This window comes from Lonchura striata, chromosome 1 (assembly GCF_046129695.1).
Source record: "Lonchura striata isolate bLonStr1 chromosome 1, bLonStr1.mat, whole genome shotgun sequence".
NCBI classification, from domain to species: domain Eukaryota; kingdom Metazoa; phylum Chordata; class Aves; order Passeriformes; family Estrildidae; genus Lonchura; species Lonchura striata.
The window spans coordinates 23,162,758-23,178,797 of NC_134603.1; the positions used below are offsets into that span (position 1 = coordinate 23,162,758).

Below are 16,040 nucleotides of genomic sequence, written 5' to 3' on the forward strand. Positions count from 1 at the left end.
TTATGGGAAAGCAGTATGTAAAAAAGCCTACAGGTTTAGGGGTTTGTTCTGTAGGGCAGTTACAAGTTCTGACCTCTGAGAAGTCAATGACAAAAGTTCCATATCTTCAACAGCCCTGGAGCAATTTGGTCATGTATTAGTACTTTACTCTGTAAAAACATGCTACTGCCACGTCTTGCCTTGTACAATACTGTGACTGTTTCCTCTATGAGGATTTGCCAGCACTAACAGAGATGATCTGGGATGTAAGTTCCCTGGGATGATAGACAGGAGAAAGCAGAGACCTCTGAACATGGCAGAAGGCTAAGTAATGTATGTCTGAAGTATTGTCTTGGGAGGTTTTTTCTTTGACAAATGGGCATATCAAAGAGAAGTTCTCTTCCTGGAAAATGTTCCATAACTTTAGACCTTTTACTGCTCAAATGCAAAGGTATCAAAACAATGTCTATGGCTCTGAATGACTATTTCCACCACTATCCTTTTTTGATAGGATTTAGGTTTTCACTAGAAAATAGGCAACAATGCCAAAATTAAAAATTGTGGTTTACATCTTTCAAACAAAGATGCAAACCATGTTACTCTTTCAGGAAGATAATGAGTATTTCTGCAACTTTCAACAAAAGATAAGTGAAAACAAATTTGCATCACCTTAGAAATTATCACAGCACATACATAATTTTCTACATCTTTCACAGCTGCAGGGAGTTTTGACAGGAGGAAGCCAACTTTTTTACAATTGAACAATCCAATGGACAAAGGACTTGTGGATAGGTGAATCTGCCTGAAGCATGTGCTGGAAGCAGTGATCCTTAGAAGATTCTCTGTCAGAATCTCTACCAGATTCAACTGGCAGCTCTGCTGAGAGAAAGAGAAGATGCATGGACAAAGAAGATTGCAGCATGCACAGAGAAGATTCACTTGAGAGAAAGAGAAGAAAGATGCACAGAGAAAAGGTTTTCTAACACTAGACATGTATGAATTTTATCGACATGGAATGAAGATTAGATATCCAGGAGATACATTGTCATGACTGATTTGGAGTCTTCCAACATTCAGACAGCGTAAGGAAAAAACTTGGATTTGTGTTTTAGCAAAATCTGTATTTCTCTGCAGCTTTCACAGTAAAGCTTATTCCTAAATACTAGGAAATTAGGAATTCCCATGGACCTAGAACTGGTGTAAAAGATAATTCTGTAACTATGCAATCTTTACTGTGCTTAATACAATCAGTGGTGCTACTGCCTGTTGTGATACTGGAGAACACAATGTGATTACTTTCTCTCTGTAGTTTTGCAAATGGACATTTCACTCTTTCTGCATTTCTTTCCCTTTGAAATGAAAGGAATCAACAGGACATCAGTGACCTAAAAAGGCAGCAGTAATTTTACATAATTTTTATTACGAAAAATATTGCCTGAGGGATGTCAAAAGGCTAATGGTCAACACATTTTCCTGGCATAAAAAATCCCCAATAAAGTCCTTTATACGCTTAGTTCAAATCAGACACAAATTAATATCTTCCATTTCACCAGAATACTTGGTACTTCAGGATATAAAGACTTCTGAAAACTATGGCTTTAAGGAGACAATATTTTCTGGAGAATAATAATTTCACCTGAAAATATCAATATTTTTTTGATATTTGCTTCTTACAGAAAGCAACTCATTAGCAAATCACAGTAGAAATCTTCTGTGATCATCAACAAAGTGTACTTACACTAGCATGAAATATATTACCAGCATTTCAGAAAGTCTTGTTTTCATGCAGACACAGTTCAAGCAAAATATCAGATCTTGGTAATAAATACAAAAAATAAACCATAATAAACACTGGAGATTGATTTTTTTTTTAATGTAGTTAAACCTTTACTAAAATGTTAAAATACTGTATGGTATTTGCACCAGAAATTGAGGTAAGTAATAAGTACTGTAAATATCATTAATATAAGAATACCAACATGCAGAAATATTGAGAATGCCTTCTGTAATGGGGTTTGAATTGAATTAATAACATATTAATGTCTCCAGTGATCACAACCGAGTTACTAAAGTAAATTTGAATGTGGCCTAGGATCTCTTAGTCTTCTCATTATGAAATATATTTGCTTTCCCAAGAGATTGTACACAATACTTCTATTCCAAAATAAATATTATCAGTCATTCATAGTCCCTTAATTCAGCTGGGTAAATAACTGTAACCTTGTTTCATGGTACACAGACCTTTCACAAAATCTAGTCCAAAGAAATGAAAAGGAGGACAGACACTTCATTACACATATTTCTTTTTCCCTTCATGAAGATAGTGTAAGAGTAAACACACAAAAATCTTAACTCTGACTGAGGACACTTAGGTATCATTGGTAAAGGTTGTAGCAGAATCTGTACTGAAGAGTTGCATCATGAGGCCTTCTGGAGTTATGTTCCTCTAGTTCTTCAATTTGACTTGTATGATAGTGTTGCAGTGTTTCATGATTCTGAAGCTATTTACTGTATTGTCTGTACAGAAGAGCCCTACTCAGCAATTGGGTCACACAATACTAAGCACGGGAAGAAGACTTCAGATATAGTGTCAAACTCCAAGCTCTGCAGTCTGATTTGAACTTAAATCCTTTAATTTCACTGTTCTATATCAAGACAAGGATCTTTAACATTAACGAAAATCAACTCTTTTTCTAGTCTGGGATTAAATCTAATTATTGGCTGACAGCTAAAAGCAGTGAGCACTTCAACAGGTATCTCCTTTGGAAGTAAAACTGCTGGCAATTCCTCTGAGAGGGTTCTAACCCATGATAAAGACTGAGCAGGTGCTCTGGTGGTGTCTTGGTGGGTGGCAGGTACTCTTGCACTAATGGAGGCACTGAAATTACTGGAATATACAGGGCTTTCAACTCTTGGAAATGGCTTAGAAAAAGCATGCAAAGAAAACAATGGACAAGGACCATGTGATGCTCTCCAGAAAAATATTTGATAAACCAAAAGCATAGTTGTGTGAGTAATGTATGTGTCTGAACTTCACCTGACTGCAGCTGAGCAAATATGCTTTTTCTAAGCATATATTTACAGGATGTTATCAGAAACAGGAGACAGCACTAGACTGTCTAGAGCACTAGAACTTTTGATCATGGCAGCTCTTACATTCTCATAAAGCTCTGAACAGCTAATATACCCTATCACTAGTTTTAATAATAAGAAATTATAATACTGGGATCTAGAGAAAAACTTGAGTGTTATAAATAATGCTGTTACACAGGGATATGTGTTAATTATTGGCACCATAGTAAAACCACTAAGCTGCTATCTCAGTTATTCCTGCAGTAACTTATCCACTTTCTAGCAGTGACAACTTACAATGATGGATGAGGAAGAAGGACCTGAACTTAAATTAAAAGAAATAATAAATAAGTGACAAAAATAAGAGCATCTGTACTTGTCCAGTACTATATTGTCTTCATTTCTTCTCCCTTGCCACATTTCCACTGACATGAGGAGGTAATTTACTGTGCCAAGGAAATTCATGTCTGCCTGTGCTGAATTACTGCATTCATATTTCTGCTTGTTTGTAGCGAACTAAACTCGTAAGTCCAGCTATGTAGATGAGTCATACAGGCTGTGCTTCATTTTACAAGGCATCTTTAAATACCACTCTTATTTAACTTGTACTCATTACCATCCGCAAGCAATGTGTGTGCCATACTATCCTAATTGCCAGAAATTTGAGCAAGTAAATCATTAAAAGGTTAAGTTATTTTTCATGCTAAATTTAATGCACAGTATTAATCAACTTTATTCCATTATTATGAGTAATGCAATGTCCTATAGTCAAATCAATTTATAATTATGCCAGATCACATGGCAGGGGGGAAACAAGAACAACAAACAACAGACGGATGTCATTTCTGCTTAAATTCTCCATGTAAATTACAAACTGTTAAGTCAGACAGGGCTTTCTTTGCAGAGCACAACATCCAGATGGAATCTCACCAGCAGAGCAAGAACTGAGACACATCTTTGTCTCAACATTTTAAAAGCAAAGTAACCAAATATTTTGCAAACAACACCCAGGCTGCTTTATATTTCCCTATTTGATCCGTAAGTCTGCTTTTTGGTATTATTTCTGAATAGAAATCTTTGAGACAACAGTGAAACAAAGCCACTTTGGCAAAAGATAAGACATGAATGAGACAATTTCATGTGTTGCTAACATCCACCATAGGATGGATCTTATTGCCCAACATGGACATCTACAGAGGTAAATCTTCAAAAACATTTCTGATGAGTGGTGTGCACAGAGCATCTTTCCAGCTCCTCCAAAATGCAGTTCTGTACATAAGAAGCATCTCTTTCATGAACTACTTATTCCAGAATATTTTATTCTTGTTTAATCCTGCTGAATATCATAGCACCAGTGGTAAATCCAGAGTCTTTAACATATACTAAACTGCAACCTGTTGCCTCCCTGAAGGTGAGAAAGCAAGCTCTTGGGTACCTCTTCCAAAATAAATGACAGAGCTGAGTTATTCCTGTAATTTGGAGATACAAGAAGGTACAACATTATACATGGGTAGTTAAATGCACTTCTTAGCAATATGAAGCTAGTTAGTGGGAAATATTTGATTGTTCATCAGTTAGAAAACTCTAACTGCTCTAAACCTATCGCTGACAACTATTGCAGATTCAAGTTGATCTAATTTGGTTCATCACAATGAATTTGATTCAAAGTGAGGTTTCCATTTGTTTGTTCTGATAGGTTGCTTAGCATTAAAAATGTCCTTAAGAATTGCTTGCAAGTCTGCTTTCATGCTGTTATAGAAAAGGTAACTTCCTAGGCACACTTGCATTCACCTTGTCTCTCCCTTGGATGTATTAGCCATTGTTAAGAGTTATACTACTTAATTAGGGAGAAGAATAAAATATTACTTTAGGGTAGTTATACAGGTATAAACTATCCTGTATATTCTATTATACAGGTATAATTATTCAAGCATAATGTTTCTGTGGAAAAAACACCCAAACACACACGTATTGCAAAGACTCATCTCCACAACAGTTTTGGCAACTGCACTTTATCTCACGATGTATTTTGAAATGGCAGCTCTTGCCAGGAGAGATAGATGTTATATTTTTATCCTCACAGCTGTAAGTCACAGAGTTTGTTTGTTCTTTGCATCACCAGAAATCAACATTTTAGGATGTTCCAGATCCCACAAAACTTACAATAGGTAAGTACATTATAGACTACACACTATCCAGATAAGGTAGAAAATACTTTTCTTTGTATTATTTTATGTTTTACATTGTAAAATATTATGGGAAAATGCAATGAAGCAGAAATATGTAATGCAAACAAAATTTATTTATATTACAAACATATGTGGACCATTCATCATTCATTCTCAGAAGGTTAGCTATGTTTGACAGCTATGGCAGATATCATAAAATATCTGTTTCAGAACACTTTTCTGACAAAGTATCTTAGTTCAAGCAGAACACACACGTGTGGTTGCATGGCTTATTGCTAAATGCAAAATTTATTATTAAACCCAGAAAATATACTTTTAGGCAGAACAGGAATCACTGGTTTTGGTGAGCTATTAAACTGAACATCTTGTCAAGTCATAAGACTGGGGAGAAAAGTGCTGTCAAGAAAATGGTGAAAAGACATATTTACCTTGTGCAGCTGATAATATTGCTTGGCACCTACTCCTCCTTGCTCTTCTCCTGTCCATAACACCAAGCGCAGTGTCCTTTTTGGACGAAGTCCTAAAACACAGGTTTTAATATTATTTTTAGTATTAAATACAGATATATTTTGAGCATTTTTTGCATTGGTTTCCAGCCTCCAATAGATGAAAATCCTGCATGTCCACAAACCAAACACAACCTATAACTAATGTGGGTTTTTCTGTGAATGACTGAGGTTTAGTGAGAGAGGCCACATGAGAAAGAAGTGAGCAGGTGAGGTGCTGCAGCAGCACAAGAGAAGTTCATTTCAGGGATTTGTCATGGTTAATTTATTACAATTAATTGAAAACTAGCTGCTGGATTTTTATGAGAAATGTTTATCCATTTCAAGAGCTGAGGGGCTATGTAATATTATTTTGCTTTTTATCAGAGAAATGAAAAGCAGCAATCTGTAATTTGGAATCTGAAAGAGCCAGCTGTTAAATGTATGCATGACTTTCTGAAACAAGGCGAACGTTTTCTATTTTGCTATGGTAGCTCAATCAGAAAGATAAGTTCTCAGATAAATTTTGAAGTAATTTTTGCCATGGCAGAACTGATCAGAGAGAAGTTGCTCCCCTCTATTTATTTGGTTGTTTCTATTCATAAATTAATACATTGAGAGAAACTTAAGAGCATGGAAGAGCAAAGAGATAAAGAAAAAACTGTTCTCTGTGCAGTGGAATGCTAATTATGTTAGAGAAAAAAATAAAGAAAAAACACGAGGAGATTATCACAAGTGATAAAATACCACACACACTTTTGTGCTGAAGAAAAATGATATCAGTATCACTGTCCAAACCTATTTCCTAACTGCCAATAGACTTGACCTTCATTAATTTTTTTCATTTGACACAATGAATATGACATGAACATTCTTGAAACTACGTGGTAGCAATCCTCAGAACTGAAGGCAGAATATAAAAGAAATACCCCAAATCTGAATAAAAGAGTTTGGATTTTCCAATATTTCATGAAGAAGTGCAAACAAGTTTAAAGGTGTGTTTTCTGACTCTTGATCTGTTGACTGTGAACAGAAAGGTTGTCAAACTTCATTACTTTAAAGACAACCTCTGCACACCTCCCAGTGGATTCCCTGCTCTCCTAAATCACAATAGTAAAGGATTAGCTTCCTTTGCTTTTCAAATTAGTCAGATGGCTTACGAGGTAAAATTGAGATAATAAAATAGCTCTCAGTTTGAAGTCAGAATGATTTAAGCTCAAAATAACCCAAAATGTGTCAGCAACTCAGTTAGAAGAGGTAGCTGTAAAAGAAAAAGTGCTAGTATAAAACAGAGGCCAGTGCTGTAGTATGGTTCCAGCAGCACTGCAGTTTAAGTGGAAAAAGGAAGTTTATTTGTCATATCACAAAATGCAAAGTGAAGGTCAATCTCCAGCCCACCCCACCAAGTTGGTGAGTGTAGCTTTGGCAGGAAATGCTTAAGACAGGGAAGCAGCATCGTCTGGCACCTCCCAGGCAAAAAAATCAAGCTGCTTTAATCTGCCACTGCTGCCCTAAGGGGGACTTGGGCCAGTGATCAGGGGGTCCTCGTGGCTGGCTCAGATGGGCTGTAACCTCAGCTCCTGCTCTCCAGGGGCTGGGATGATCTCAGCTCACTTGTGGAAAAGACATTTGAGAGTCTTATGGCCCCCTCCCTGCCCATCATTGGACCTGCCCATTGAAGCTGGGGAAATAAAATAGCCCTGCTTAGCTTTGGTCTTTCCAGTCCAGGACATGGTGTATCAGCTTTTCCCATCTCATGGATTCCTGTCAGCAGTGTCCTACTGGAATTAAATGGGCAACTTTAAAAAAATAAAAATACATAAGCTGTGGAGGCAGTTATTTTAAATACAAACAAAGTCTACAGAGGAAAATTTAATTTCCTCATTATCTTAATCTGAAAGCGATAAGTATTTATCTACCTGTTATTAAAAACAGAGCTAATCTGACCAAAGAAAGCAAACAAATCCAGCATCCAGAAGTACAATTACTAAGAAGATTCTCAATGCATGTTTTTATTAGAAAAAAAAAATGAAGTACTGTATTCAAGTTACAAAAGTTTTTCAAAGTAAGTTTAACTACTTTGGTTTGCTTCTTAAAAGCAAACCTAAGCAAGGTATCATCTTCACAAAAGCAGAAGTCTTTCATACCACAGCCCAAATATGTATTGAAAAGACACAATAAAATAACTATTGGGCTAGAAGACTATGTTTTATGATGGGTGGGTAGGCAATTTTAAAATGAAGGAAAACAGTTGCATTAATAAGATTGCACCTCTTTCCTTGTTATCTGAATAAATGACTTATTACATAGTATTAAAAATAAAGAGACTATCAGAAGAAAAAATCCTACAGAAGAATTTCCAAATCTCCAATGTTTTAGAAAAATGTATTATCTTTTTTTTCTCCTGTCTAGCTTGCCCTTAACCAAAATAAAATCATAGTTTACCACAAAGGTGCATTTTGGTGATCAGTTTCTATATCCTTATGGTTTATCTCAAGCATAAAAGATACTATGGGCATGTGGAATCACAATTTAAAGAATGAAATAAAAACATCAATATGGTCGATCTGTGACTAAGGATACATCTGTAGCAAGCACAGCAGGACATCTACTCTATTACACTCCCTCTGTGCTGGAGTGGCTGCTGTCCTTTCCTTCTCCTTGGGTACCACAAGGACTTCTGTCATACCAATGTGCAGGTCTTATTGACTCTTTTTTCTGTTTGTTTTAAATCATCATAGATTGTTCACATTCACAGATAATAGCAGCAACACCTGAATTTTATGTCCTACATATCTTGCTTAGTGGGTTCAGGGGAGGGTTACAAAGATGATCAGATGGATGGAACTTCTCTCCTATGAGGAAAGGCTGAGACTAGAGAAAGCTCCAGGGAGACCTTAGAGGAGTCTTCCAGTAACTGAAAAGCATCAACAAGAAATGGGGACAGACATTTTAGCAGGGCCTGTGGCAACAACGACAAAGAGCAATGGTTTTAAACTAAAGGAGGATAGATTCAGATTAGATCTAAGGAAGATGCTTTTTACAGTGAGGACAGTGAAAATTGTCACAGGTTACCAGAGAAACTGTAGATGCCCCACGCCTGGAGAAATTCAAGGTCAGATGTAGCAGGGCTCTGAGCAACCCGATCAAGTTGAAGCAGTTCCTGCTCATTACAGGGGGTTGGACTAAATGACCTTTTAATGATGTTTTTCAACACAAACTATTCTCTATATTCTCTTACTTCTCATACTCCCTAAGTCTCTAATGTACTTGCTTTAGGAGCTACTGGGAGAGGTATATACAGATATATCATCCTCAAGCATTGTTCTCTGCTGCACTGGACATACATAAGCTATAGCCTTTTCTGCATTTTTATCCTGTGGCTTGGAATTTATTTAAAAGGTATTAACACAAAATATTTACAAGTATTTATACAAAAAAATATCAAGATACACAATGATGCTGCTGACATTCTTTAAATTCTTATTACACTCCCTACCTTTTTCAAGTTTGGAGCTGATTAGGCATAGGGGATTTACTGAGATTAGTTGAGATATTTCTATCATGCTTGCACTTCTCATAAAATACCTGGAATTTCCATTTCTGCCACAGCATAAAATAAAAATAAAACCAGTACTCTACATTTTGTGAAAGAAAATAAAACTCATAATCAAAAACAGTGGTATAATCTGCTTATACCTGATTTATGTATCCTGTGGTATGGGCAAGGAAGAGAAAAAGCTCTTACTGCTAGCAACATGTTTCTCTGCCTAATTTCAAAGAACAGACATACAGAAATAAACTGTAAACAATAGGATGATCGTAATAACACAGTTAATTGAAGACTTTTCCTCTGAAGACCTAGAAGAAATCTCCATTCTAAACCAGAAGGACTTTGGCTTTCACTCATGTTAGAAACACGGCCCTCTATGGTTTAAACAATTGATCTCACTACTTGTGCAGAAAAGTGCCTGTGCACTCATTTATTTAAGAATAAATAGTTTTTTAAATTGAGTGACAAATAATGATCTCACTGAGAAAATCATAGAATCATGGAATGGTTTGGGTTGGAAGGGACCTTAGAGATCATTTAGTTCTAACAACCCTGCCATGGGCAGGGACATTTCACTAGGTCACTTTGCTCAGGCTCCATCCAGCCTGGCCTTAAACACTTCCAGAGACAGGGCAATAGCAACTTCTCTGTGCAACCTGTGCCAGTGCCTCACCACCTTCACCACCTCATCCAAGGAATTTGGATTCCTTCCAAATATCTGATCTAAACCTCCTCTCTAAGTTTGAAGTCACTGTCCATGTCACTACATGCTCTTCTAAATAGATTCTCCTCATCTTTCTTGTGCACTTCCTTCAGGTGCTGGAAGGCCACAATCAGGTCATCCCTAAGCCTTCTCTTCTCCAGGCTGAAAAATTGCAGTTCCCTCAGCTTTTCCTCATAGGAGAGGTGCTCTGTTGTAATCATCTTCATGGCCCTCCTCTGCACTCACCCCAGCAAGTCCCCATGGTTCTTATCCTGGGGTCCTCAGAGCTGGATGCAGCACAGATGGGGTCTCACAAGGGGAGACCAGAGAGGCAGAATCCCCTCTCTCACCCTGCTGGCCACGTGGTTTTGGATGCAGCCCAGGATATATTTGGTTTTCTGGACTATAAGTGCACATTGCCAGGTCATGTCCACCGTCTCACCAATCAGTACCCTCAAGTTCTTCTTTGTAGAGCTTCAGAGTTAAAGGCTTCCAAAAACAAGGCAAAGAACAGCTGAAAAAAATCCTTTTAGTATTACTTAAACCTTGATTATAACATATTTCTAATTCTCTAGTGAGGCTCAAATTAGACATTGGAAATAGCTTTTAGCTTTGGAAACTGTCTTTCTTTTCTTCTTAAACCAGTCTAATGCAGTGCAATCTCCTTGATTTTTGTCTGTTGATAGCTTCTTTTTGTGGCACTGAGGACAAAGCACTGCAAAAAAATAGCACTGGAAAGCAAGTAAACCTCAGAGAATTGAAAGTTTAGAGTAAAGAGAGATGAGGTCTGGAGCAGAAGAGATGAAGCACTGCAGGAAGAAGACAGAAAATGGTCAGTGCTGGGGCTGGGGAGGGGGAAAGCAAAGTGCAGTAATGAGCCAAGCTGGATCCTGCACCTCAGTCTCGCCTGGGGCTGTCAGCTTGCTCAGAAGATGTTTTGGGGGTTGAGGGGAAAAGACTGCCACTGGCACAGACTGTGAGCAGCTGTTTGGACAGGCCCTTCAAAGAGGGCACAGGGGCAAGGCAGTGTCCAAGGTGAGCCAGCCTAGGGAAAGAATTGATTTGCAGAGGACTGGCAGCCTTAACAGCAGTGCAGCAAACACTGAGATTACACAAGCAATTTTCTTTTTTTGTTTTTAGGGAGGCTGATGATCTTATGACAGAGGGGCAGATTTGCAGAAGAGTGGAGAAGAGAGATGTGAGAGATTTTAGATAGATTTGTTTTTAAAAAGCAATGCAATATCCAAGAGGAAATGTCAAGGAAGGAGCTGGGTATACAAGACTGGAGGGGAAATCTGTGAATGATCTTCAAGTCTAGTATCTAAAAAGAACATGGATTAAGCCTTTTGACTGGGGATGCGAGGGAGAGAAAAGCGAAGCAAAGCCCAGAGCCTGGTGCTTATGGGCTGCAAGTCAGGCAGCAACAGTGCTGAGAGAGGGTTTCTCTGTGGACACCCTCCTGCCACCTGGCAGCACAGCTTCAGGTGCCAAATGTGCTCTCTACACATGGGGTTTTAAACGATGAATTGTTTTGTATAGTGTCATGAAGCCATTACAAGTCATGTACCAAAGAAAAAAGAGGGAAAAAGTAAAAAAGAAGAAAAGAAAACACAAACTTGCCTGTGTAAAAAAGCCAAGCGCAAAGTCAGCAGACAACTGCTCCACCCCATGCTTGCTCTGGTCCTGAAAATGTGTCATCCGAGTCTCACAAAAGGAATGAGACACTGTCCACCTTTAAAACACACTTTATTCCTCTTCAGGAACATATTCTTCCTTAAAGGTATTTGTGATCTCATCAAATTGTGGAGCAGAAAAGGCAGTGTGGGACCCACTCCCACACTCTCTGGGATTACAAATATCAGACAAGGTTTGATATTAATGAAATGAGAGGTGGGTCTGTATTCTGCCTCAGCTGCCCTGCTCTTTGGATTACAAAAACAAATATGTTAGGCTATTCCGAGAGCTGATGACTCAGAAAATTAAGCAGACACACTTCTGTCTCTATACTGAAAATTTATACCTTAAAAAAAAGGACAGTAAGGACAAGATGCCCCTTACTTCATTTGGGAAGGATTTCAGCACTTCACCATGTCAACCATGTTAGAGACTTGAAAAACAAAACCAGTAACACACAACAGCTAGGATTGTTAGGTTTCTAAGATTTTTATAGATAATCAAAGCTCAGATATTTTCTTGAACTTTCTGGGTAAATTAAAGCTTGCAGAGAAGCAGCAGTCCACAAGACAGAGAGCAAAATTGCTATGGAGGGCTGTATATCTAAATTTACCACCAGATTAGCAACCTTTTATGTTTGCAGTTGCCCCTCTTCTATGTCAACACAGTATGAAAATTGAAGATTTAAGTATTGCTAAATACGCACTCAACCAAATGTTAAAATGAAGGAATAAATGCATTTGTAGTGTAACAGCATATGCAGATATTTCATACTAAGAAGATTTAATAGAATTGAAAATGTGAAGGTCAGAATAAAACACTTAGCCTTGGGAAAGTGAAAAGAATGTAAGAACAAGAAGTTAATGTCAGGCATATTTGATTAAAGAAAAAAAAAAACCAGGAACTGTAAAAGTAGTCATTTAATTATGTTTCACAACATATCTCCTAGACAGCAAACAATTACACCACCAGAAAATTTAACAAAATATTTTGCAAGCACCTTAAAATTCCATTTATATGACTTCAATTAAACTAGCAGAAAAGGAATTACTCTGGTAATATTTTTAATAAAACATATCTTTAGTCCTCCTATATTAGCCTGGATAAAGTGAATTTGGACTCAAGAAATGTAACTTCACACAAAGACTACAGTGAACTGTACAAAAATCTGTCTAATGGTTTTCCAGTTGCATTAGTCATGGGTGTAATTCAGATGAGAACCTTACAATTTCAATTTAAATTAAGTTTTAAGGGGAGAAAACTGTCTAATTAATTCCTTGTGAGTAATTATAACTCACTTAGTAACTTAAATTTCTTACATGCATTGTTTTAAAAACATTTCTGTAGTTTTCTGTGTCTTTTTCCTATAAAGCAGTACTTTGGTAGTGCCAGATCCATGTCTACAGGAAAGCTGATTTATGAAGCCCCAGTTCCTCTTAATGCTGGCAAATAGGCAAAGAAGAGAAATGGCACCTATTATCTATCACCATACATTTCTCCCTTTTTCATGTTTCATCATCGTCTAGGAATGCAGGAAAGCTGTGTAAAAGGTGTGATGACTGGGATTAGATTTTGTCAACAATCATTCTTCCTTCATCAAGCTACTCTAGCAGCTATCTAGCTCTATCACCACCCTACCCTGGCTGTGAAAGAGCAAAATGTTCCCTGTTCATCTGCTTGACCGCTGGTATTCCCTGGCTCTGGCAGCTCCCCATAGCAAGTGTTTTCTGACATGGAAGAACAGGGCACTCAGAAGCACTTTGAGGCACAGTCCAAGCAGACACTTCCTGGTCTGAGGCAGCATCCAGACATGACTGAACATGGGCTCAGTGCACAACACAGCAGCACGAGCAGGGAACTGTGCACTGTGGTGGTCTTGGAGCGTAGCCTTTCCTGGAGCCTGCACCAGCTACGCTGGTGGAAGCAGAGGTTCAGACAGCATTCACTACAACTCCTTACACTGGCTGCAGTGAAAGTAATTGAAGAGAAAGAGAAAAAGGTTGTCCTTTGACAAATTCACAGCTCAGCCATTGACTTCTGAAGATGTCCCCAGACTGAGCAGTAGCTCGTGGACAGATAGGCACCTCTGGGTTTGGCAGGGCACCAAGAGCTGGCTAGCAATGAAGCAGGAGAGACCCAAACACAGCCAGGAAAAGGTAGAAAACACATTTATTGAACAAGGAAAGAGAGTTTGTGGGTAAATGTTGCTGAAAGAAACCTGGGACGTGAACAAAGAACCTGTTGACTGATTACTCCTGTGCTAGCAGAGATGGGACTGAAAATACACTAGACTGTAGTGTCAAGTAACATACCTGATCAATTTCTATTCGCAACAGGAAAAAAATGGATTCCAGATGTTTTAATGAAAAAAAAAAAGACATAACAATTATACTTTTTGAAGTATTTGAGAAGAAAGCGCTGAAATTCATCTACCAAAATCAAATGGATTTCTAACACCAGTAGGCTCCCTACTGCTGTTAGGAGATTTAAAATACTATGTTTGGAAACCTGACACTGCCATACAACCAGTTCCTAAAGATCTTTATTATTGTCATTATTCAGTCCCTTCAAGCTTCCTTCAGGGATGGAAGGCCCATATTTCCGGCACTAGAGTGTGAGGTGGCTTTGGCAGGGCTGGAGGAGGGCAGAACACCTGCAGCCTCAGCCAAGCAATGTGTGAGCACAGCTGGATTAGGAGCAAAGAAGCAGCACTGGATAAAGCTCTGAAACCACTGAATACATACTAGCTGCTTCCTTCTCAAATACCCTGTACACAAGCATGACTCCTGAGCAAGAAGAGCTGCAGACTTGAAATGTTGGGAAAGGAGAACAAATATCTCCTTCAAAGAAACTGACAACCAACACCCAAAGCAGGATCAAGTTCTGCAAACTGTCCAACCAAACACAAAATATGGCAGGAAAATAAATTTTGTGGGATTTTATAGTGATGTTCTATGTGTAGCTGATTATTTAGTCTTTAATCTCACCTGGAAAAGCAACTTCTTTTGTAAACCTTGTGTGAAAGAGGGACCATGAGAGGCTGTATTTCAAACAACAGCATTTTGGCACTAACTGGACCAGCATGAAAATGCTGAGGCAAATGACATTGGCCAGATCCAGATATGCTCATTTCTACACATAAACTAACAAAAGTTTAGAATTATAAATGGAACCTGAAAACAAGTTAGTTTTGAGATTTCTAGGCTGTAATTAGCAACACAGCTGTTGTTCCATAAAAGTAGAAAACGGCAATTTTCTTGAGTGCTGTCTCTCCTACAGCTTCCAAAGGTCCTCATCACACTACATTACACCTCATGCAACACCCCATGGATTCTCTCAGCTTAATGATGGAAACCTGTTAGCCTTTCCTCTCTAAAACACCTCCAGTGTCTTCCCATCATCTCCTAATTACCCCAAATAATTCTCTCAATACTGCCATGGAGATATTTACAATCTATCACACAGAGTTTACAGACAGATTAAAAGAAAAGAGACTGGTGATTACCACAATGCTATATGTGTTCTGGTAACCAGGTGTTGGCCATCTTTAAGAAAGCAATAAAAGTGCCTTCTTCCTGCCTCTCCTCAGGTGAGACAAAAATGCACTTGCCCATCTCCCCTTTGTCACCAATTTGAAGAGTATATCAGAATTTCCTTTTCTAAATATTTTTATGCCTTCATCAAAATTAGTTAAAATAGATCAAAATATTAAAGCCTGCAGAGGGCTGGGCAGGGCAGCTGCTGCCAGACATCGCAGAAGACAAACTGCACATTGCACAAGTTTACTGCCATGGAAACTCTGCCTGCAAGTGTAGAAGGGTAATTTTTTAAGCATCAGAAATCCTCAGCTAATCACAACAGCCTTGGCTTCCCTGAAGGAAAGGGAGTTTACCAGTTCAGACCAGCTCACAAACTGCCTCAGCAACTCCAAAAGTCTTTATTCCCAGTAAAAGGAATGAGTAATAACTAGCTGAAATGTTCATGTTTCTTCACATAAACAATTTTTGTGGAAACATTTCCAGTTCTTCCTCTTTTAAGCACATCAGCCATGAAGCAGCTTGCCACAGATCTTGCCTACAAGTGGCATATGTAAGCTTCAAGAATTTAATTCATGCTTTTCTTTCCTTTGTGCTTCATTAAACTTCATTATTAAGGGTGAGAAAAGACCCCTTTGAACACTGATAGTCGATATGACCATTAGTTAGTGATTTTTTCTGAGATTAGCTACCAGCAAAACAGGCAGCCATGACAGTTTAGATGATACAGAGAACTTGATATGGATGCAATAAGGAAAATGTTTCTTTTTACTCTGGTCAGGAGACGTCTACAGCCAGCATGGGCACCAACAGGTGCATAAGCTGGTACTGACATTTAATTATATGCTG

At 38.2% G+C, this 16,040-nt stretch overlaps 1 protein-coding gene across 1 annotated transcript in view; it reads right to left on the reverse strand.

Annotated features, from left to right (window-relative positions):
• CPQ (carboxypeptidase Q) overlaps positions 1–16,040 on the reverse strand; it is a 144,446-nt gene that overhangs the window by 34,997 nt on the left and 93,409 nt on the right. The window contains exon 6 of the mRNA XM_077782816.1: positions 5,669–5,760. Within this exon, the coding sequence (XP_077638942.1) occupies positions 5,669–5,760 (92 nt within the window). The remainder of the gene's footprint in view (positions 1–5,668; positions 5,761–16,040) is intronic.